Source organism: Trichoderma breve, chromosome 2 (genome assembly GCF_028502605.1).
Source record: "Trichoderma breve strain T069 chromosome 2, whole genome shotgun sequence".
Taxonomy (NCBI): domain Eukaryota; kingdom Fungi; phylum Ascomycota; class Sordariomycetes; order Hypocreales; family Hypocreaceae; genus Trichoderma; species Trichoderma breve.
The window spans coordinates 4,560,806-4,583,115 of record NC_079233.1 but is presented as its reverse complement, the minus strand read 5'-3'; the positions used below and the strand labels follow the sequence as shown (position 1 = coordinate 4,583,115).

Below are 22,310 nucleotides of genomic sequence, written 5' to 3'. Positions count from 1 at the left end.
TCCGCTTATTTTTCACTGGCATTATCAATATGCACACCTACGATGCATGTCAGACTCGCTGAGACATACCTACTCTCAATGGGGTTGCATTACACTAGACGTCGGGACTTGAGCGACAAAACGGGTAAATCGGCTGCCGATTGAGATGCTGATGTCGATTTCGATGAAGATGGTGATGGAGGTGTTGCTGAAGGTGTGAAGATGCTGATGAAGCTCTGATAAAGCTGCTGATAAAGCTACTGATAAAGCTACTGATAAAGCTACTGATGCACACCCTGCCAGGATCTAAATCGCTCGTTCGGTGGTATTCTTCTGGATACTTGTTACTTATAGAACAATTATTAGAAAGTAAATCTCTTCCTCTGGAAACGTACTGTAAGAGGAAGTTGAATGTACTTGACAAGGGGAAGAAAAAGCTAAACTCAAAGCGTAAGGAAACACGACGTAATACTATTATAACTAAACATATTCTTATTTACTAATACAAAATACAAATAGCCATTTCTTTTCTTATTTCAGGGGAACCTTGATACCCTTGATTACTAAGTATATATTCAAGTAACTCTACTTAGGTACCTACACGATTAAACCAACTGATAATCAAAGACACTGTACGCTTGCCAATTTAGTGATAATCTTTAATAAACTCATAATTTAGATGCCGTTAGGGCGTAGTATTTGATGTAATTACTCGCTGTAGCTAACTAGATCGGGATTAATCTTCGGTACGGGCTGACTGCATGTCCGTTGATTCTGGAATTAAAGTCTAAGACGGCTGCCTATTCCGCCGATGATGAAGCTTCTGACCAAGTGTTGCAATGCCTTGTTGTGGAGGCTCACTATATCGGCATCATTTTTCGGCAAAGGTTAAACTGCATTGTTTCTGGGGGTTAAGTCTATCAAGCTGCTGATGAATCTACCGGACCGACGTCGTATTGCAGATCCTTGTTGGCATAACATGAAGTTAATGTTAGTTACTATATCGGGTAACTTGCTCGCTAGGTGTTAACCGCGGAGCTTCTAGGGGTTGAATCTATCAACCCGTTGACGAAGCTACTGATGTCGTATTGCAGATCTTTGCTGCGGATGTTTTCTGCATCAAGGATGATTGTTTGACAAGGGCTGACTGTGTTAGGGGGCCTTTTAAGTTGTAAATATCTCTAGTCGTATTACACCGCCAATCTTTGCCATATTCCCGGCCAAGGGGCCTAGGAAAGAGCCGAGACCGCGGATTGGATACGAGCATAATGAGAGCAACTTTTTCAGGGGTTTAGCGTGGTCGTTGTATGCATATTGCGTGTTGTTGATCACTTGTCAAATCTCGGTTCCTTTTGAAACCCCTTGGCTGTATCGTTATAGTAGAATCGCCATGGTGCGGTCCGATGCAGTCAGACAGGCTAGAATGCAGTCAGACCGGCTGCGACGTAGTTATCGTCAAGCTGGCTTGGACGTACGTACGTATCTATCAAGGGTTAGAGGTTAGTGTTGTCAGACTGAGTTACGATGTACGTAACGTCAAGCTAGTTGAGATAGACTCAAGAGGTTGTCGAGCCGGGCTGCGATATAGTCAGAGACTGTCAAAACGGAAGAGATATAATGTCTGGCAAGGACATGATGAGAAGGTCAGATCAAACTCCAGGAAGCCTTGGAACAAACAAACAAACACAAACCACAATGTCTAAACCCGAGCCCATCGCCATTATTGGTACGGCCTGCCGCTTTGCTGGCCCGGCCACTTCACCTTCTAAGCTCTGGGACCTACTTAAGTCACCACAGAACAATGACTTGCGGCGTCCTGTTGACGACCGCTTCAGCACCAAAGGCTTCCATCATCGCGATGGCACTTATCATGGACACACCAACGCCACACAAGCGTATCTCCTTGATTCGGATCCGGCTTACTTCGACGCCGATTTCTTTAGTGTCAAGCCCGTCGAGGCCCGGGCTCTCGACCCACAGCAGCGGCTGCTCCTTGAAGTAGTCTATGAGTCGCTCGAGGCAGCCGGTCTGCCGATGCGGGACCTCCGTGGCAGTGACACCGGCGTTTTCGTCGGAGCCATGGTGGACGACTATGCCGCCATGCTGCTGAGAGATCTTGATGACACACCTACCTATGCTGCCACTGGTACTGCTCGTAGTATCCTGGCCAACCGTATTTCATACGCCTTCGACTGGCATGGCCCGTCTGTCTCACTCGATACGGCCTGTTCGTCGAGTTTGGTAGCCGTCCATATGGCAGTGCAGACGCTACGAGCTGGAGACAGCCGTGTGGCCCTCGCCTGTGGTAGCAATATTATCCTGGGACCCGAGAACTTCGTTACTGAGAGTAAATTGTCTATGCTTTCCCCCGACGGCCAGAGCCGTATGTGGGATGCTGCTGCCAACGGCTACGCTCGAGGTGATGGTGTTGCCGCCGTGGTGCTCAAGACACTGAGCGCTGCCCTCGCGGATGGTGACCATATCGAGTGCATTATTCGTGAAACGGGCCTGAACCAGGACGGTGCTACCCCTGGTATCACCATGCCCAGCTCATCCGCCCAGGAGGCTTTGATCCGACAAACTTATGCCAAGGCTGGCCTTGACATTGTAAACAACCCAGAAGATCGCTGCCAGTACTTTGAAGCCCACGGAACTGGTACACCAGCTGGTGACCCCGTCGAGGCCAAGGCCATTCACGACGTCTTCAGCTCTCTTCAGACGCCAGAAACTCCCCTATATACCGGCTCAATAAAAACTGTTTTGGGTCATACTGAGGGTACTGCCGGATTGGCAGCTGTCATCAAGGCATCTCTGGCAATCCAGCACGGCAGCATCCCGCCCAACCTTTTGTTTAACAAGCTCAGCGACCGAGTTGCCCCCTTTTACAAGAACCTTGAGATCGCAACGGTCGCCAAGCCGTGGCCCAAGTGCTCCGTGAGGCGAGCCAGCTGCAACAGCTTCGGATTTGGTGGTGCCAATGCGCACGCCATCCTGGAGTCTTTCCAAGAGGAAGCGGACTCCGCAGCAGCAGGAGAGGACACCCAATCCCTCTTCACCCCCTTCGTTTTCTCAGCATCATCCGAGGCTTCTCTCCGAGCAAACCTCGATCAATATCGCGAGTTCCTTGCCACCGACAAAGCCAAAGCCCTCAACATTGGCGATCTCGCCTGGACACTGCGTCAACGTCGGTCGACCCTCGGCTGGCGAGCTTCTGTCACTGTCCCATCCCCACCAACCGTCGAGGCGCTGCTCGGCGCACTCGAGGATGCTCCAACTGTAGTCAAGGCTCTTCCTGTGGCCTTGAACAAGGTCCTGGGAGTCTTCACTGGTCAGGGCGCTCAGTGGCCGCGTATGGGCGCTGGTCTTATCCAACAGTCCAAGGCGGCGCGCGACTTCATTCAGGAGTTGGACCAGCATCTCTCCACCCTCGGCAGCGATGCTCCAGATTGGTCTCTTGAGAAAGAGCTGCTTTCCGAAGCTTCTTCCTCTCGCGTTCACGAGGCCGCATTCTCACAGCCTCTCTGCACGGCAGTCCAGCTCCTGGTCGTCCATCTGCTGCGCAATACCGGCGTCCGCTTCTCTGCCGTTGTTGGTCACAGTTCAGGAGAAATCGCCGCTGCCCACGCCGCGGGTTTCCTCTCGGCCCGTGATGCTATTTGCATCGCATACTACCGTGGTCTTCACCTTGCCCGACTCAATGAAGTTCAAAGCGCTTCTAAGCAACAGGGTGCTATGCTGGCAGTCGGCACCTCTCCTGAGGACGCTGCCGAGCTGTGTTCCGATGACATGTTCAAGGGCCGTATCGTCGTGGCCGCCGTCAACTCGGCCACCAGCGTTACTATTTCGGGTGACTTGGAGGCCATCAAGGAGCTGGAGGTTATCCTGCAAGACGAGGGCACCTTCAACCGCCGCCTCAAGGTGGACAAGGCATACCACTCGCACCACATGCTCCCACTGTTCGAGCCATATGTGGCCTCGCTCCAGAAATGCGGTATCTCGCCTCTTGCTGGAGAGTCGGACTGCACTTGGTTCTCCAGCGTCCACAGCAAGCCTGTGGCCATCAACGGCGCCGCTGCTGTGAACCTCAGTGACAAGTACTGGGCAGAGAATCTTGTCCAACCCGTCCAGTTCTTGCAAGCCCTCACTCTCGCTTCAGAAGCCAAGCTGTGCGATGTCCTGGTCGAGGTCGGCCCTCACGCTGCCCTCAAGGGTCCCACCACTCACACCATTGGAAATGCTCCCCATCATGGATCGCTCGCTCGTGGATCCGGCGATGTCGAGTCTTTGTCTTCCCTCGTGGGTTTCCTCTGGTCGTATCTGCCTCCTGGAACCATCAACCTCGACGCTTACGAGCGGGCCATCACCGGCCAGCAAGAGAAGCGATTCAAGCTCGTCAAGAACCTCCCCTCCTACAGCTGGAACCACAACACGCGCTTCTGGCACGAGTCTCGAGTCTCCAAGAAACTGCGAACGAGACCTGAGAATGTCCACCCGCTGCTTGGCCACGCAGCACCTCACAGCAGCCCTCACGACATGAGCTGGAATCACCGTATCCGAGTCTCTGAGCTGGATTGGTTGGAGGGACATCGTGTCCAGGATCAAATCATTCTTCCAGCTGCAGGCTATGTGTGCACTGCCATTGAAGCAGCCCGCCAGGCCGCTGGTGAAGCATCGATCCGGCTTATTGATGTGTACGACTTCGTCATCCACCAGGCTGTCGCTTTCGACCAAGAGGACGACGCACGTGGTGGCATCGAAATCCTCGTCAGTCTCTCCGATATTGAGCGAACCAAAGATCACATCCGTGCCAGGTTCGTCTACTCGATTGCTCGACCTCAACGCGACGACAACCTCCAGCTGGCTGCGAGCGCCACTGTCGACGTTCTGCTCGGAGAACCGGACAAGGCCCTGCTCCCTGCGAAGAAGAACCCATTGTCTCACGCCATTGAGGTTGATCCCGAACCCTTCTACTCCGCGCTGCTGGACCTTGGCTATGGCTTCTCGGGCCGTTTCCAGTCGCTGTCAGAACTGCGCAGGAAGAACCGCCGCTCAGGCTGCCAGATGCGCCGGGAGCGTCAAGAGGACGAGGCCGGTCTGTTGATCCATCCTATCGAGCTCGATGCCGCGCTGCAGTCCGTCATGTTGGCACACAGCTACCCATACGATCAGGAGTTGACTATCATGCATCTGCCCACCACAATTCGACATGTTAGACTCAACCCGGCCTGCTGGGGCGCCGATGGTGGCAACGTGTTCCCCATTGAATCACAACTGACCAAGGCCAATGCATCGGGTATCACCGGCCAAAGTGCCATCTACAGTGCCTCAACCCCGTCTCATGCTGCCGTTCAGCTTCAAGATGCGACATTCCTTCCTCTCGGTGCTGCTCGTATTGAGGAACGCAAGGTCTTCTCCAAAGTAGACTGGATCCCCTCCCTTCCTGACGGTATCGCAGCCGCCACCCTAGCCACCGAATCCGACTCGCGTTTCATCAGGCTCCTGGAGCGTATCTCCATCTACTACCTCAGGCAGTTCGACCGCGACGTCAGTGCTGATTCCCCCAAGCGCCGTGAGGCTCCAGAGAGTTGGTACCTGAACTTTGCGAAACACGTCGTCAGCGTTGTCGACGCTGGACAACACAAATGGGCTGAGGACAGCTGGAAGAATGACACCCGAGCCGACCTCGACGCTGCTGCCCGAGAGGCAGGGCTTGAGGACACGCCTGATGTGCAAATCATGCACCTCGTGGGAACGCAGATGCCGCGCGTGTTTGCGGGAGAGACAACAATGATCGAGCAGTTCCGTGCCGATGGCTCCGATATTCTGGACCGCTACTACGCGGGCGGCTTCGGTTTCCGTGAGACGGCCGATTGGGTTGGCCAGGCAGTCAAGCAGCTTGTCGACCGCTACCCTCACTTGAACATGCTCGAGATCGGAGCGGGTACAGGTTCAGCCACGAAGGCAGTGTTTGGCAGAATCAACAAGTCCTTCAAGTCGTACACTTACACCGATCTGTCGCCCTCTTTCTTCGAAAGGGCCGGAAACACCTTCAGCACCCAGAAGGATCGCATGATCTTCAAGACGCTCGATATTGGACGTGATCCCGCCGCTCAAGGCTTCGCCACGGGCACTTACGACCTCGTCGTCGCTTACCTTGTCCTTCACGCCACGCCTGATCTCGAGGTCTGCATTGCCAACGCACGCAAACTCCTCCGGCCTGGCGGTTTCTTGGTCGTGGGTGAGGGTCTGGATGCGTGGGACGGCATTGCCAGTGGTGGCTTCATCTTTGGCCCCTTGGACGGATGGTGGCTCGGCGCTGGTACGCATGAGAACCGCACTCTGTCGCCGCATGTCACGGCCGCCGAGTGGGATCGCATCCTGCGTAAGACAGGCTTCTCTGGCATCGACGCACGCACGCCCGTTGAGTTCGAGGGCATCTTCAGCAAGGTCGGCTTCGTCGCGCAGGCCATCGACGACACAGTCCGCTTCCTCCGACAGCCCATCGAGGCTCCTCGACAACAAGATGTCGTTGACAAGTTGGTTCTCGTCGGTGGTAAGACACCACGCACTGAGAAACTCATCAAAGGCCTCAGCGACATCTTCACCTCGCGCAAGCTCGCACGCCAGGTGCACCACTTCTCCTCTTTGCAAACTGTTGATCACAGCATCGCAGATGCTTCTTCCACGGTTCTCAGTCTAAGTGAGCTCGATATGCCCGTCTTCGAGGACATCACCCTGCGCAACGACACCGAGGCTTTCGAGGGAGTGCGACGCATGTTCGGCGCGGGCAAGACGCTCCTTTGGGTTACAAACGGAAGAGTTGAATCAACGCCCTTTTCGAACATGACAGTCGGCTTCGGGCGTGTGGCGGAGAACGAGACGCCTGACCTGTTCTTGCAGCAGCTAGACGTAATTGATCCCGACAGCGTCCAGCCTGAGGTCCTGGCCGAGGCGCTGTTGCGTTTGCATCACTTTGCAGCTGAGAAGAACAGTGGCAGAGACACTGGCGGCACCGTTTGGAGCTCCGAACCCGAGGTCATCATCGAGCAGAATGGCCGTCAGCTTCTCTCAAGAATCAGACCCATTTCCGAGGTCAATGACAGATACATGTCCGCACGTCGCACTGTTACACGCCCACGAGATCTTAGCAAGCAGTCTGCGGCTGTTGTGCTGGAGTCCACAGCTTCTGCTGGTCAGGAGACTGGGCCTACTGTTGCTCTTCGGGAGTTCCCAGGCCAGAACCCCTTCATCGAGAGTCTCAGCGACGCAGGAACAACTGTTTCAGAAGCCTCCGTCGAGCTACAGACGGTTCTTTCCACGTCATCTGCTATCCGATGCGGCGCCCTGGGCTACATGTTTGTGGTGCTTGGAGCGCAAGCTGATGGGAAACGATACCTCGTTCTCAGCAGCTCTCTCGCTCCTCGTCTGAGAGTGCCTGCCTCATCAGCCGTGGCTGTTCCTGACAATGGGGACGATCACACTACGCTGGCAGCTCTCTCGGCGCATCTGATCGCCACGGAAATTATCCGCCCCCTGACGGGACTCAAGGCAGTTCTGGTCGCTCACAACCCGCCACCTCTTGTGTCAGTAGCACTTCGCATCCAGTCCGAGATTCAGGGCATACAGGTCGTGTTCACAACGGATTCTGCTGACGGTGACGATTCTTGGATCCGCCTGCCTCCGTTTGCAACGCAGTCTGACATGGGCGAATTATTGCTGCAACTCCCTACCATCCCGTCTGCCTTTGTTGGCTTCTCCAGCCAAGATGGCCTTGACGGCGAGGCAACCTTGGTCAGCGCCTTACAAAGCCAGAACCGCTCACTTGTTATTTTGAGCACTGATTCCCTAAGCTCGAGCGTTGGTACAGCGAACCGGGCTGTTTCTCCTGCTGCCCTGGGAACTCTGCTGAGCAAGGCACTCGCCGATGTAAAGGCCTCAGCTCAGACTGGTTACCCTGCCCCGATTACCGAGCGTCTTGAAGACCTCGTTGAGGGAACCGCTCGTCTTCAGGAAGGTCCTGAGTCGCTGAGCTTGATCGACTGGACAGTTAGCTCGGCTCTTCCTGTACGCATTAGCCGTCTCGATGCCAAGCCCATGTTCAAGGCCGATAAGACCTACTGGGTTGTCGGTATGTCCCGTGCCTTGGGTCTCGCTCTCGCCGACTGGATGATCGATGCGGGTGTCAAAACACTGGTCATGACAAGTCGAACGCCCGATATCTCTGCAGACTGGCTGGCGATGCATGAGCGCAAAGGCGTTAAGGTCGTTGTCCTCCCTTGCGATGTGACTGATGAAGCGGCTCTGCACAAAGCTCACGCTCAGATCGTCAGCACCCTCCCAGAAATCGTCGGTGTTATCCATGGTGCCATGGTTCTCCGAGACACGTCAATCCTCAAGATGACATTTGACCAGCTGATCGACGTGCTCCGTCCCAAGATCATTGGTGGTCTCAACTTGGACCGTCTGTTTGCCAAGACAAACCTCGACTTCTTTGTTCTCGTGTCTTCCATCAACTGCGTCATTGGCAACCACGGTCAAGCCAACTACGCTGCCGCCAATACATTCCTCTGCGGACTTGCCGGAGCGAGACGGAAGCGCGGACTCCGCGCTGCAACGGTCAATGGTGGTGCCATTCTCGGTGCGGGTTACATGCAGCGAGAGTTGGCTCGTGGCGAGCTCGACGCTATTGTCCGCCGATACCGCATGATGCGCATGTCAGACGGTGATTGGTGCCAGTCCATCTGCGAGGGTATCGACGCATGCCGTCTGGAGAGTCCTGTTGGACCCGAGCTGACCACGTCCATTGCTGACGTTGATTTCGACGAGGCGGGTGCCCTTGACGCGCCACTATGGTGTAAGAACCCCAAGTTCAGTGCGTTTGTCGTCGTCAACGACGGCCGTGATGATCAGGCAGACGCTGGTAATGTTGCTACTGCGAGCGTTGGGGAGCGGCTGCGACAGTGCCAGTCGCTGGACGACGCGAGAGAGGTCGTTAAGGAGGCTTTCGCCGCTCAAGTGCGCACTGCCTTGGGCCTGGACGCTTCCACGACGGACCAAGAACTCATGGCTTCGCGTTCAACCGACCTCGGTATCGACTCGCTGGTCTCTGTGGACCTTCACTCGTGGTTCCTGCGCAATCTCCAGGTCAACGTACCAACCCTGAGTATCATGGGAAGCGGAAGCCTGGCAGATCTCGTCCAGCATGCCGTGGAGAATCTGCCCACGGAGCTGCTGGCCGCTTCCGATGATAGCAGCGCGCAGAGCTCTGGAGGCTCTACTCCTTCCCGAACTTCGGGCAGCGCCACCTCGGTCTCTGATGAGGGGGACAAGAAGGCCAAGCCGGCAGAGATCTCGGTCGACTGGGAGGCAGAGACTAAGGTACCAGCTGACATGCTCGGAGAACTCGTCGACTCTCGCGTTGGTGGAAAACCCACGGCAACCGGAGTTGTGATCCTGACGGGTTGCACCGGTCTTCTCGGCCGGCACTTGCTCAGACACCTCTTGGCCCATCCCTCCGTCACTCAAGTTCACTGTCTGGCGGTGCGTAACCTCGACCAGCGACTCGCAAAGGGCTCTCTGCCGTCAAACCAGCGCGCCGTTTACCACGCTGGTGACCTTGGCAAGCCATTCTTTGGCCTCTCAGAGTCGACGGCGCAGTCCGTTTTCGATTCGGCCTTTGCTGTCATCCACTGCGGTGCAGACACTTCGCATGTTAAGCACTTCATGGACGTCCGGGCATCAAACCTGGGCTCGACTATGCAGATCGCGCGCGAGTGTCTAAGGCGTCACATTCCGATGTACTACGTGTCGTCGGCGGGTCTGGGTATGCTGCACAAGAACAGCAAGGAGGATGGTTTCCCTGCGGCGCACATTGATATACCAGAGGAAATGATCCCCGATGGAACTGAAGGTTACATGTGCAGCAAGTGGGCGAGCGAGAAGTTCCTCGAGCAGGCGTGTGCGCTGACCAATCTGCGCGTCGAGATCCATCGCCCTTCGACCATTGTGCGTGAGGGAAGCGATGCTGTCGGCGATGAGGCAGAGAAGGACTGGGTCAACGCCTTTATCAAATATGCTAGGATTCTGGGGGCGGCGCCCGAGTCTCGACGCAACAGGGGATTCATGGACCTCGTGCTCGTCGATACAGTGTGCAACGGCATTATTGGGCGCATGTTTGACGACAGCCAGTCTGCCGTGGTTGTCGAGCGCAACGACGTGACTTACTTCAACGAGGTGGGAGACGAAGTGATTGCTCTCGATGGTCTGAAGACTATTGGTCAAAATGGACAGCCCGACGGCGAGGCCCTCAAAGTGCTTCCCAGAGAGGAATGGACGAAGCGTGCTGTGGCCGCCGGTCTGCATCCTGGTGTTGGTGTGCTCATTGAGACAATGGATGAGGCTGGTGTCAACTACCCGAGATTGTGGAGGGGTATGAGCGGTCGTCGAGTTTGATGGAATAACTGGTAGAATAGATTTGACATTGGGGAGGTTTAGAAAATGAAAGTAGAGACGGATTATCATGCTTACCTGCACGCTTACCGGGATATTACTACATCAGGCCATAAGCCGAGTGGTATCGACTGATATTGATTATTTTTAGTCTTGTGCAAAAAGCATATTTATGAAGATAGTTATGAATTTCGTTGCGATGGCTCTTTTGGTGGCGTTTTTTATAAAAATGGAGTGTTTGTTTCAACTTGTGGTTTCCTATAAAAACTGAGCATTGTATGAAGATAGGTTCAATTCCAGGTGACACTGGTGCGTATCTCCGGATTAAGAGGGCCACCAATCAGCAATCGCTTAGTATAAAGGCAACGCACACAAGCACATTCACAAGGAAACAGACAGCGACCATCACTCTTGATCGATCCAAAAATGATAACCCCGTATTTAAAAATTTTAGATAAGCCGTTGTAAATGTTATGTTCTGATTGAATCCCGGCACCTGATACTCTCCACTAATACGTGTACTAAGTTGGGTGACCCTCACATTGCCTGAGCATCCAGCCTAGTCCATCCGCCAACATTGAATCTTTGAATCCAGAACCACGGCGTGTCCTTTAGCAACTGTACCTATGAGTCTACTAACAAACCTAGTATCGATGTCTGATTCACAACATGATTCATGTGCAAAGTTTTTGCCATCAAGGCTCTGTTTCTTGTTAGATATCGCTACCTTTTTTCCCCGACAGACGCTTATTCTTTTACCCGACAGGGCAATTAGGTAATATTCTCAGCCACGACCCCGAATTATCTCAGGAATCCAATCCCCACTCTTCCCTTTCTTCCTCATAGATTCGGCTTTCGGTATCCGCATTCAAGATTCAAAACCCCCGAACAAATCGCGATTCCTCTTATCGCTGCACCATACAGCTGAAAGATTTGCCAAGAAAAAAAGGAGAAGCTACTTTTTCGCCACTGTGCCCGGCAGTTGTAACTATAGCTTAAGCTATTCGTGGGTAGCTTGTAACTCGCTTCCGCTAAGCAAAACCTACTATGTCAGAAGTAGAGTCACAATAACTTACTATCAGCTCTATATGTTTCCAAGTCATCTCTTAATTGATCAATATGCTGGTTTTTTAATTGTCTTTTCCTCTTTAGGGATCGTATTTGTTGCTTTTGTGACGTCAGGACGCAGTAATTGCGTCGAACTTTAATGCCATTAGTTTCTTAACCCCATGCATGCATCTTGTTGATCGCTCTCCTCTTCAAATGTATATAAATTGGACGTGTCCTGATGAGAGCTCTCCATCAATTCCATAACTCAACAACCACTGTTAGTTTGTCTACATCCTCAACTCAATCATGGCCGCACAGAAAGAAAGAGTCGTTGTTATTGGAAGTGGCTGGGCTGGCTATAGCCTGGGCTACGGTATCGATCACAGAAAGTACGATGTCACTTTGATTTCGCCAGAAAATACTTCTGCAGTTACTCCACTGTTGGCAAGTGCTGCTTGCGGACTGTTTGACCCTCGATTGGCACATGAGCCCCTTCGGCGCAGGGATTTCCATGCAAAATACATCAAGGCTACGGTTGTCGACATCGATTTTGACTCTCAAACCCTCATTTGTCAACCAGCTTTCGAGGAGCTCAAGGATGAGCGTTTTAATGTCGAATACGACAAGGTTATTCTTGTACCGGGATGCCGCAGCAACACTTTCGGCATCCCTGGTGTGGCGGAGAATGCCATCTTTGTCAAGAATGTTGCCAACGCGAACGCAGTTCGTAGCCGCTTGAACGACATTCTTGAAATGGCCTCACTTCCAGGAACATCGGAAGACCGTCAGAGGCAACTGCTGCACGTGGCTATTGTTGGTGGCGGTCCTACTGGTATCGAGGTCGCAGCTGAGCTAACCGATTTGTTTGACGGAGACGTTGGAGTCTTGTTTCCCCACTTGAAGGGCAAGGCGTCTGTCTCTGTGTATGACGTGGCTCCTCAGATTCTGGCACCATTCGATCAAAAACTGGCAGAATACGCTTGCACCGCCCTGAAAACCGGCAAAGTCAACGTTAAGACGAACACGCACATCCTCAAAGTTACCCCCAATACGATTGAAACTCAAGAGGATGGGGCTACCGGCTACGGTATGCTCATTTGGGCCACTGGAAACAAGTCTGTTCCTCTAATTGACCAATTGAACCTTCGTAAGACGGAGAGAGGATTGGTCCGGATCCTGACAGATGACCACCTCAATGCTTTCGCACCAGATGGCACCGTCCTGCCGAATGTATTCGCATTGGGAGATGCGGGAGATATTGAAGGCGGGACCCTCCCAACAACCGCTGAAGTTGCGATTCAAAAAGCAGATTATATCATCAACCTGCTCAACAAGAATGCTAAAGCCCCGTTTGAGTACAAACAGCGCTCTCTGGTGACATACACTGGACGATGGGACGGTGTAGTCCAAGGAAAACGTGAGTATACGGGTTATGGAGCATGGCTTAGTTGGAGATCTGGCAACTTTTTCTGGACCCGGTCATGGCGAAGGAAGATCTTGATGGGCTATGCATGGTTTATGGATTGGTTGGATGGAAGAGAAATCATTCGCAACTAGTACCTCGTACTAGCCTTGTAATGACAGGTCTGCAGATTGCTTGGTGGTTACCCGAAGGCTTAACAATCAGGTGGCTGGACATGAAGGCATACCCAGCTACCAACTGACTTGGCCTATCAATCATATAGCCGATAGCGAGAAATATTAATTTGGCGTTGAAAAGCAATACCTTCCATAATATCTGAGCCTGGGATACAGACTACCATGAAATAATCATGATATTTTCACCAATTGATAGGAAGGTTTTGTAATTGAATGGGTAAAGATATTCGTACTCATTGCGTAGCTCAGATTCAAAGCCGCTTACAATGAGATTGTTGAGAATAGATAAAATCCCGTAACAAAAATAGAAGACCTAAGGGCACACGACTCGCAAAACTTTAATGAACAATAGATAACGAGGACTGATCACGATTGTCGATCTGGCCGTCTTTTAGTTCGAAGCCGTTCCAAGATCCAGCTGAGAGCTCAGATCAGGTCTCCATATATAATGGCGGACAAGCTAGTTTATGGCGTCTCCAGTGCCGTGTCTAAAAGAACGTACATACTCGTATGCTAAAGCCGATTTAAACGCGTTTCGAGATACCGGGGGGCTGACGGGGAAGAGCTGGGATTTGGGGAAATGCGGAGTTCCCAGACTCAAAGCCTAACAAGTGGAGATACTTCCCCACGGGGCATTACCAGCTCTTCAAGTTTTTCTATATATGTATTACTGTATTTAATGCCAGTCTGCGTTATTTAGGTGTTGGTAGATTCTGTAAACTGGCGAGTATGCGGAGATCTTCACAGCACATGGTAGACGAACAAGGTGGGTTAGCCAAGATGGTAGAGCCACCAATTGCTGGTAATCATCATACGGGTATTTTCTAGAAAGGAAAAGTAACGCTCACGAGCTCGGTAAAAAGGTGGACCTAGCGTACATGACTCGGCTACCAAACATTGGCTTCTCTACCAAGGAATGCAACAACGTCTAAGTCTCCAAATATTCCACCATAAATGGTTAAAGCCATGACATCCCCATAGAACCAACTTTTCATGACATAACTATTGAAACGCTGTAATTGATCTCTTGAAGGCGTTGTACATACTAAAAGCTATTTGGAAAAACATATTGGTGCCGTGTGTTATACTGGGCTAAGATAGCTGATGATGCTGTAAAGGAGGCTGTTTGCAACCGTACATCCATCCCCGGGTCTTTTGGCTCTTCTGTATCCTGACTGGAGCCGCTGATGAATAGCTTCCATGTCAACACCCTTAAAGTTTTGTTGCTCAATGATTCCATATGCAGCAACGCAATCTGTTGTCGATTCGCCAGGCTGCGGCGGTGGCAGATTCTGACAGTCATATTGGGCTATAAAAGCTACAGCGAGCGTCAAGTCGTTCTTCTCCATAGCGTCCCCAAAGTTTATCCCTGGATGAGCGCTGGTATTGTCTATTAACATGGAGTTTGGAATAACTGGCGTGTCAAACGGTAGGTCTACCGGGGTATTCTGTTTGCAGGATAGAGAATTGCTCAGTTGTCTCTGGCTGTTCCAAGGGCAGCGGCAAGAAGCTTCCGATACGGGCGAAACACTCCCGAGAGCGGGCTCTCTTCTTGCCTCTTTCAGTAGCCGTTCCACTTCAGCCGTAAGCGCCGTGATGCGATGCTCGGCGGCAATCAACTGCCTCTGCGACTCTGCCAGTTCAGCTTCAAGAGTAGATATATGAGTTTTGACTTTGGCCCGATGTCTCCGCTGATTGTTCCGAATTCGAGTCGCCTTTTGTTTCGGAGATTTGGATGACCACTTGCATATCATGGTTGAAGGCGGGGAACCAGACATTGTAGATACTCCTTCGACCTTTGAACAGCCAAGTAAGTCAGTCATTTGACGCAATATTGTTTTGATGCTTGTCTATGTGACAATTGACCATGCAGAAAGACGGAGAATTAAGAAAGAGCATTTGTTTCTTCCATTTAGGGCGGCAAAGAGACGCAAGAGGTGAGGGGCGCGATGACATACCGATTTCTTACTATTTCGAGAATAGCGCAGGCATCATCAACAGCGCCCCGACAGAGGCCCCAAATGCCCAGAGAAGTTCTCGATTAGGCAAAAAATGAGTGACTCTCCATACGATTCCCGACGGATATGTGTAAACCATCTTTTAAGGCTTCACAATGCGGGTATATTGATGAATAATAGTTGTTGAGTCCAGGTATAAGAAGGCCATAGCTATTTCTTCAAAGCTGTCGTCCTTCAAAGCCATCCAGCAGCAACGCTAACTAGCATCTCATCAGCAATGAACGTTCAAGACATTTACACCGAAGTTGGCAAGCGGTACTCAGCCGCTGCAGGAGGAGTAGAAGTTCGATATGCCGATTCTGTGGCGAAAGCATTTGGGTATACAAAGGAGGAATTGGCAGATATTCCTCAGGATGCCAACTTGGGCCTCTCTTGTGGCAATCCTCTCGCGATCGCGACTCTGCGTGAAGTGCGTAATTGTCGAAGCAAGAATCCATTTTTAATATTATCGCTCATGAATAATACAGGGAGAAACCGTGATTGATCTTGGAAGCGGTGCTGGTTTTGATGTCTTCCTCGCCGCGCGAAAAGTAGGGGAAAGCGGCAGGGTTATTGGCGTGGACATGAACGAGGTCAGTTCAAAACCCCACGATCATGAGCTGTCTATCTAATACATGGTTTCTTTTTTACATAGGATATGCTTAAAAAGGCAGAGGCACTAAAGGCTTCATGGGGCCAGAAAAATGTTGAGTTCGTCCGGTCTCAGATCACGCGCATTGCTCTCGAAGACGGCATCGCGGATTGCATCATCTCCAATTGCGTCGTCAATCTTGTCCCCGAAGAGGAGAAGCAGCTCGCTTTTAATGAGATGTTTCGTCTCTTGAAAACGGGTGGACGGGTTGCCATTTCGGACATTCTTGCCAAGGGCCCGCTGCCAGATACTATCAAGAAGAGCATGGCTTTGTACGTCGGCTGCATTGCCGGAGCAAGCGAGGTGGGGATGTACGAGAAGTACCTGAAAGAAGCCGGCTTCAATGGTTTGTGAAGCGAGGTTTTTAGATGGGGATATTTCTTGCTAACTGGGTAATCTACCTAGGCATCGTCATACAGGATTCGGGAAACGATTTGAATGTCTATCATAATGAGACATCCGATAACTGCTCCAACAGTCTCCCCGCTTGCAACTCTGATTCTGCGGAACAGGACAGAGGTTGCTGCACAGATACCGGTTGCAGGCCGACCGAAAGTGACGCGGTCAATGTTCGAGACATTGACTTCAATGAATGGACTGGTGAGTTGGCCCTCTCATTTCTGTTATCTCCATGAATTAAAATTTTTCCATAGCTTCGTACAAGATATTCGCCATCAAAGATTGATGTCCATCAAACATTCATAGTGGAGATCGCACCTCAGGTTGCAAAGATACCATTGTGGGAAATGCATAATTCGGCTGGCCCTTGATTACCAATGATCTAGTTATGTACGCATTTCTAAACTCCTCTATGAAATCACACGATGAATTCGTATCTGCAATTTTCTTATCAGGCGGGCGCAATCTAGTTCCCATAAGACTCGGCGTTGAATGACTCTTGTGTATCCTAACAGAGTCTATACTTGCACTGCCTATTTTTGCCTTCTTTCTTCGCGCTCACTATATCGATCTCCAAATAACTCAAAATGAGGACGCATGACTATTGTGTACTTTACCAGCTCCTCCATGCAATCCACAAGACGATTGCGGTTGGAGCTGGGAATCATGCGGCTACCCTCTGCCTCAGAGGTAAACTGGGTATAAGCTTTTGGAACAGAGCTCTGGTTCGGTATGGTGAACATGCGCATCCAGCGCCCCAGAATCCGTAACGAATTGACAGCGTTGAACGACTGTGAGCCACCACTGACCTGCGCAATGGCCAGGGTCCTGCCCTGAGTAGGCCGTACGGAGCCAGACGACAACGGAATCCAGTCTATCTGCTGTTTGAACAAACCTGTCTGCCAGAATTTAGAACCAGCTGCACTGTCAATTCTGTTCAGTGTATGAACTCACTAGGTTTCCGTGCTGTTCCGGGCTGACCCAAAGGTGCCCATCACTCCATTTACTCAGCTCACGTAGTTCTTGAACTTTTGGGTGGTCATGCTGCACATCATCTTTTTGCGGTAGGCCAGATGGATCATATACGCGGACATCGCAACCAAGGCGAAACAGAATACGTGATGCTTCATAGGCCAAAAGGCGAGAAAAAGATCTGTGTCGCTGTGTCAGTAGTAAAATTTTGAAACAAATTCGCTAGTGCGCTCACCTGTTTCTCAAACTTCCGTATAAAACGAGGATTCGAAGGCGATCTTGCTTTTTATCGAGAATTTCTGACTCAACCATTTTCAACGTCGTAGCCAGTTCCAAATCCGCCACCCAGTCGTCCCCCGTAGCTGTGGGCAATAGGAACGGCCGGTAGTGTTTCCGAATAGAAGCTTCATCTTCGTGGGCATCGACAGCCAGCGACTTATTGCTAAACTTGGGGTCAACTTCTAGTATATTAGTCGCCCTAGCAGCGTGTGTATTGTTCAAATCTCCGTGTCCGTTCATGATAAGACGAGCTCGCGATAGAGAGCGCCTTCTTGGTTCTGGATAAATATTTCCAAGCCTCAAGCTATGTCGTAAGTGATGGTGTAACAATGTCAAATTTTGGCTCTGGCGGGCGACAAAAGCACAAAGGAAGTTAGTCCAATTCATTACTTGGGCTGTGAGGTGGAACTGACTTCGCTGTGGCCAGAGAGCACTGCCGTATCCCGTATTCTTATATACTCGAGTCAACATCAGTATTAGGCGCTAATAATAAGGGTCGCTTTGCTAATTGGCAGGCTTACTGGGGCTCATCGATGTTAATTATACGCCTTGTTCATGGTTCTAATGCTCCACCCCATTCAATGTCTCATCCTAACTCAAGAAACAGCCTCTTGTAGTGTATTAGTGGCCGGTGACGTACAATGTTCATTATCTCTGTAAAATAAGTAAGTAGGTGCTTCCTTCTTCTCAATAAAAAGTCAGGATTTCTATAGCTTCCCACCACCAGCGGTCTAGGCAACCCTACTGACTCTCCCAGTAAGCGTGGTCATAGTCATCAATACATTCTACGTATTCAGCGCCTCCTTTCGCCCATCCTTTGATTCCATCTAGAAGAATAAGGCTTTGAGTACTCGTATCTCCTTTCTCTTCTAGATAATCACTAAACCAGCAAGCAGCACGGGTGCCCCGGCCACGAGAGGATGCTATCCATTTCGAGTCATTAGTCCGGCTATCACCCCACAAAGCCAAGGATAAACTTACAGCAGTACCATATGACCCTCCGAATTCCGGCGGCTTTGATCATATTGTAGACTGTTGGCAGAGCTGGGTATAAACTTTGCGCGGGAAGATTGATGGAGCCCCGGATAGTGCCACCCTGAATTCAGGCTCTCGTCAGTAGAGAACAGCCGATTACGAGCTATTCGAGGCTGCAACATACTTGATGGTCGGTTCTCCTTAGATCAATCAGCAAGTAGTCTTTCCCAGCCACGCTTTCGTCTTCTTTCATCATCTTGAGAACTTCTCCCCGCGTCAATGTCTCGGGCTCTTGTCTCTTCGGTGAGGGAAAAGCTGCGTGCCATGGCACCTCAGGTGCATTCATCGAAGTCATTATCTCTTGGTAAAATAACTGCTTGTTAGAAATGGTCCTAAAGTCAGAAATCTTGACAAAAGGGCGTCATTTAGTTGCGGGAAACCAGCTTTTAGAAGGTCTCATTGCAGCAAGTCATAAATGATACATCTATTGAGACTTCTTGTTCCTAGAGATGGTCGGGCATCCAATGACAGCTAGGGGGTGTGACAACCCCATCTAGAACGCCTTGGCATTGTTCAACAAAAACTAAGGAAAAGAGAAAAAAAAAGCGATAAAATATTCCGAGAGTCATTCTCATCACTAATATGACCAGAGAAAGATACCACATCTCTCCAAGAGGCAGATTTCCATTCAGTGGGCTGTAGGGAGTGTGTCAGGCCCCGCGTGGGATTGGCTGGCATTCCCTAGTGCCGAATATCCTAGCTTACATGTGGTTTCTCCTTTTGGTAGCATCTGATGCATAATATGGAATCGGGGTCGCTCGCGCTAAACCGTTGTTCCAAAAACATTTAAGCTATATCATGCGCTCGAATTACCGAGACTTCTTTCCTTTTCTGCATTCTTACTCCTACGTTTAATGCTTTCCATTCAGTGCGACCAAAAAGTCTGCTAAGAAATTAATATCTCCGTCAATCATAGTTAGATAGCTATAAATAAGGGGGCGCCTGAATGACTGTGGGGGCTGCTCTGAAGGTAGCCAGACTCATTTCAACAGGAAAAATACATAGGTTGCCATTCATTTGGCCCGAGTGTTGTGTTAGTTCTTAACCATACTCTCTAGATAGTCTCGTAGGTTCGTCGTCTGTAATCCCAGCTGTGTATTTGCAAGGGCATCCTGAGACACTGAGATGTCTTTCTGTCCTTGAAAGAGAGCACCTCTAACAATATTTTCGATGCCCTCCTTTGGATTGCCGCCCGCAAGCAACTTCCAGCCTTCTTGGCGAAGATTCTCGGCATTGACATAAGATACACTCCATTTTGACTGAGTAATGTCCTCCAACAATGCAAGAATCTCTGATTGCGAAACGACGAAGCTCCTGATCTGCAGATATTTGTTGGCACTGTCCGCAGGCTTTTGCAAAACGGACACCACGCTTCGCGTCATAGCAGGAATTGTGGTAGAGTCAAAACGAGCTTCACCAGTGTCAAATATAGTGGCTGTTCTATCAGACACCGAAAACCCCCAGACCCCGTTGGGAATACCCTGATTATCGTCTACGTTAGTTGCGGTACAGCGACATCGAGTACCATATCTGTTACACACCATATCAATCAATGCGCCTCCAGAGAGGCACGTCCAAGTAAATCCTGGATGTATTCGACACTTTTCCCGGAGGTAAGCAATCAATTCGGTCTTCGGTGCCATGAGCTTCTTGAAGTCTTCAAGTGGCTGATCAATACTGCTAGAGCCATATTCGCTGGGGATAAATCGCTTGACCCCGGCCTGGATTGCCGCATCGACCATGACTTTCTGAGCTGCGATGGGCGGCCCAGCAGCCACGGCACTCACCACTGCCTCCTGACCTGTTAAGATCTTAACAAGGGACTCGTACGTATAGTCGCTAGTCACGAAACTCGCCCCATTGACTTCCTTAGGATGCGAGCCTAGACTCCGCGTCACGACTGTAACGTTGAATTTTGCGTCTATCAAGGCTTTAACAATCGGTCGGCCAACTTGGCCAGTTCCCTACACGCCAGTAGTTCTTAGTAAGCTGTTCACTCACAACTGTGACGGTAGAAGGGCACGTCTTACGCCGAGAACTGCGATATTGTGAAAACTCGCCATTCTTATGCAGTTACGAACAGAAACTTGCCAAGTCTGTAATTACTGTCGTGTTGTCGATTGAAGGTGAACTGCGTTTGAGATTTCTACATTCAATAGACTGAATACGCCCAGTATTTATACCGGGGCTTCTCCCCATATACCAGCCGCAACTACAATAAACGGTTAACCAACAGTTAACGAGTATAGTATGAGTTACGTATGCCAGAAAGATCCTTTGATGACGCAAGCCTGTAGTCTTTGGAATCCTAAAGATCTTTGGAATCTTGATGGCTACAGGTGTGCGTCCTGCCTGCTCTGTCGACATGGGAAAGGAGCCGTGTCTTACATTCAGGCATGATCTGTTACAACTTTACGCCAAACGGCTAGGCATAACTTGAGTAGTCAGTCACAGCCACTCCGCATTAAACTCCGCATCATCAGATCAGATAGTCCAAAGCCATCAGCGAGAACATGCAACAGAGGTACATATACGCGTAACCTCGCCCCAGTTTCGCAGTGCTGTTTTTTCTTTCAACTATTACTCTTCTACAGCCAGACTCGTTAGCAACACTCACTATGGCAGCAAACACTTCTCAGCCGTCGACAATGCGTGCTTGGACTTTCAGCAGCGGCGGTATGCCAGAGAAAGTCTTGTCATTCAACCCGTCCCTTCCTGCACCCGCAGCCCCAAAGGGCTCGGATGTCCTGATCAAAATATCTCACGCTTCACTCTCTTCCCCAGGAACAAATTTGATGAGGGACATTCCGTCTCTTTTGAGGAAAAACGCAATACCAGAACTTGACTTTTCTGGGCGCGTAGTCTCAGCTGGCCCTGATGTTCCGGCTGAATTCGCTCCAGGTGCGGCTGTGTTTGGTACTGTTTCTAAATCGGGCAGTATCATTCATAATCAGGGAACGCTGGCAGAGTACATTGTACTGAATGTCAATTGTATCGCCCCCAAGCCGACCAATATAACATTTGCAGAAGCTGCTTGTCTAAGCTGCCTCGGACAAGTGGCGTTGGAAATGGTCCGTCAAGCTAAAATTAAAACCGGCGATCGAGTTCTCGTCAATGGGGGTAGTGGTGCTGTAGGATCAGCCGCTATCCAGCTCTGTAAGGACTTGGGCGCCTTCGTCGTGACAACTTGTTCCACCAAAAACGCCTATCGGATGAAGCAGTCTTTGGGAGTAGATGAGGCAAGTGGACCTGGTTTCATTTTTGCTACTGACACAGAGAATGGCTAACCTCTCCCTCGCCAATATGCAGATTATTGATTACGCTCTAGTCAAGTCCATACCTGCTGCCCTTGAGAAGTCCTACAGCGCGAGCCAATTTGATGCAATCCTGGACACGGTAGGCTCGAGAGAGTTGTTTCTGCGATGCCCAAAGTATCTCAAGCCTGAGGGCGTGTTCATCAACGTCGGTGACGGCAGCGAAGGTCGGCTTAGTCTAATTCTACACACACTTCAAAATGTGTTGCAGCCGAGTATCTTGGGTGGCGTGCCGAGGCGATATATGACATTCAGCGCGCCGTTGAATGGGCAAAATGCAGCATATCTTGGAAACTTGGCTTCGAATGGCAAGATTATGGTGTTCATTGACTCGACATTCCCGTTAGAAGACGCCATTAGCGTAAGATTCCGAGATGACCGTGGCTTCTGTGTGTCTATACTAACACAGTCTCAAGGGATACAACCGCTACCAGAGCGGTCAAGCTCAAGGCAGAGTTGTCATCGACATAGCGAATATGGATACACAAGATCAGTAAAGCTGTGTTTTGTTAGCACTGCTGGTTCAAGATTCTCGTCGTAATACCCCGTCCTAAGAAGCGAACGAGAAGATGCCGCATGACAGAG

At 50.6% G+C, this 22,310-nt stretch overlaps 7 protein-coding genes across 7 annotated transcripts; 4 read left to right on the top strand and 3 right to left on the bottom strand.

Moving 5' to 3' along the window:
* Positions 1 to 1,674: 1,674 nt before the first annotated feature.
* Positions 1,675 to 10,431, top strand: T069G_03621 (KR domain-containing protein; the record flags this gene model as incomplete). Its single annotated transcript, XM_056170831.1, has 1 exon — positions 1,675 to 10,431. The coding sequence occupies one exon, from the start codon at positions 1,675 to 1,677 to the stop codon at positions 10,429 to 10,431; it is 8,757 nt and encodes a 2,918-aa protein (XP_056031723.1).
* Positions 10,432 to 11,784: 1,353 nt separating this feature from the next.
* On the top strand, positions 11,785 to 13,035 carry T069G_03620 (pyridine nucleotide-disulfide oxidoreductase domain-containing protein; the record flags this gene model as incomplete). Its single annotated transcript, XM_056170830.1, has 1 exon — positions 11,785 to 13,035. One exon carries the CDS (start codon positions 11,785 to 11,787, stop codon positions 13,033 to 13,035), a length of 1,251 nt encoding a protein of 416 aa, XP_056031722.1.
* A 2,277-nt stretch (positions 13,036 to 15,312) lies between these two features.
* Positions 15,313 to 16,411, top strand: T069G_03619 (methyltransferase domain-containing protein; the record flags this gene model as incomplete). Its single annotated transcript, XM_056170829.1, has 5 exons — positions 15,313 to 15,504; positions 15,563 to 15,667; positions 15,730 to 16,072; positions 16,132 to 16,326; positions 16,380 to 16,411. 5 exons carry the CDS (start codon positions 15,313 to 15,315, stop codon positions 16,409 to 16,411), a joined length of 867 nt encoding a protein of 288 aa, XP_056031721.1.
* A 247-nt stretch (positions 16,412 to 16,658) lies between these two features.
* On the bottom strand, positions 16,659 to 17,616 carry T069G_03618 (NADPH-dependent FMN reductase domain-containing protein; the record flags this gene model as incomplete). The annotated part of the gene is made up of 3 exons (XM_056170828.1): positions 16,659 to 17,024; positions 17,080 to 17,278; positions 17,333 to 17,616. The coding sequence occupies 3 exons, from the start codon at positions 17,614 to 17,616 to the stop codon at positions 16,659 to 16,661; spliced, it is 849 nt and encodes a 282-aa protein (XP_056031720.1).
* Positions 17,617 to 18,117: 501 nt separating this feature from the next.
* T069G_03617 (uncharacterized protein) lies at positions 18,118 to 18,607 on the bottom strand (the record flags this gene model as incomplete). Its single annotated transcript, XM_056170827.1, has 3 exons — positions 18,118 to 18,299; positions 18,358 to 18,472; positions 18,536 to 18,607. The coding sequence occupies 3 exons, from the start codon at positions 18,605 to 18,607 to the stop codon at positions 18,118 to 18,120; spliced, it is 369 nt and encodes a 122-aa protein (XP_056031719.1).
* Positions 18,608 to 19,445: 838 nt separating this feature from the next.
* On the bottom strand, positions 19,446 to 20,474 carry T069G_03616 (nmrA-like family domain-containing protein; the record flags this gene model as incomplete). Its single annotated transcript, XM_056170826.1, has 3 exons — positions 19,446 to 19,892; positions 19,953 to 20,375; positions 20,442 to 20,474. 3 exons carry the CDS (start codon positions 20,472 to 20,474, stop codon positions 19,446 to 19,448), a joined length of 903 nt encoding a protein of 300 aa, XP_056031718.1.
* Positions 20,475 to 21,059: 585 nt separating this feature from the next.
* T069G_03615 (zinc-binding dehydrogenase domain-containing protein) lies at positions 21,060 to 22,222 on the top strand (the record flags this gene model as incomplete). The annotated part of the gene is made up of 3 exons (XM_056170825.1): positions 21,060 to 21,650; positions 21,721 to 22,086; positions 22,142 to 22,222. The coding sequence occupies 3 exons, from the start codon at positions 21,060 to 21,062 to the stop codon at positions 22,220 to 22,222; spliced, it is 1,038 nt and encodes a 345-aa protein (XP_056031717.1).
* Positions 22,223 to 22,310: the final 88 nt, after the last annotated feature.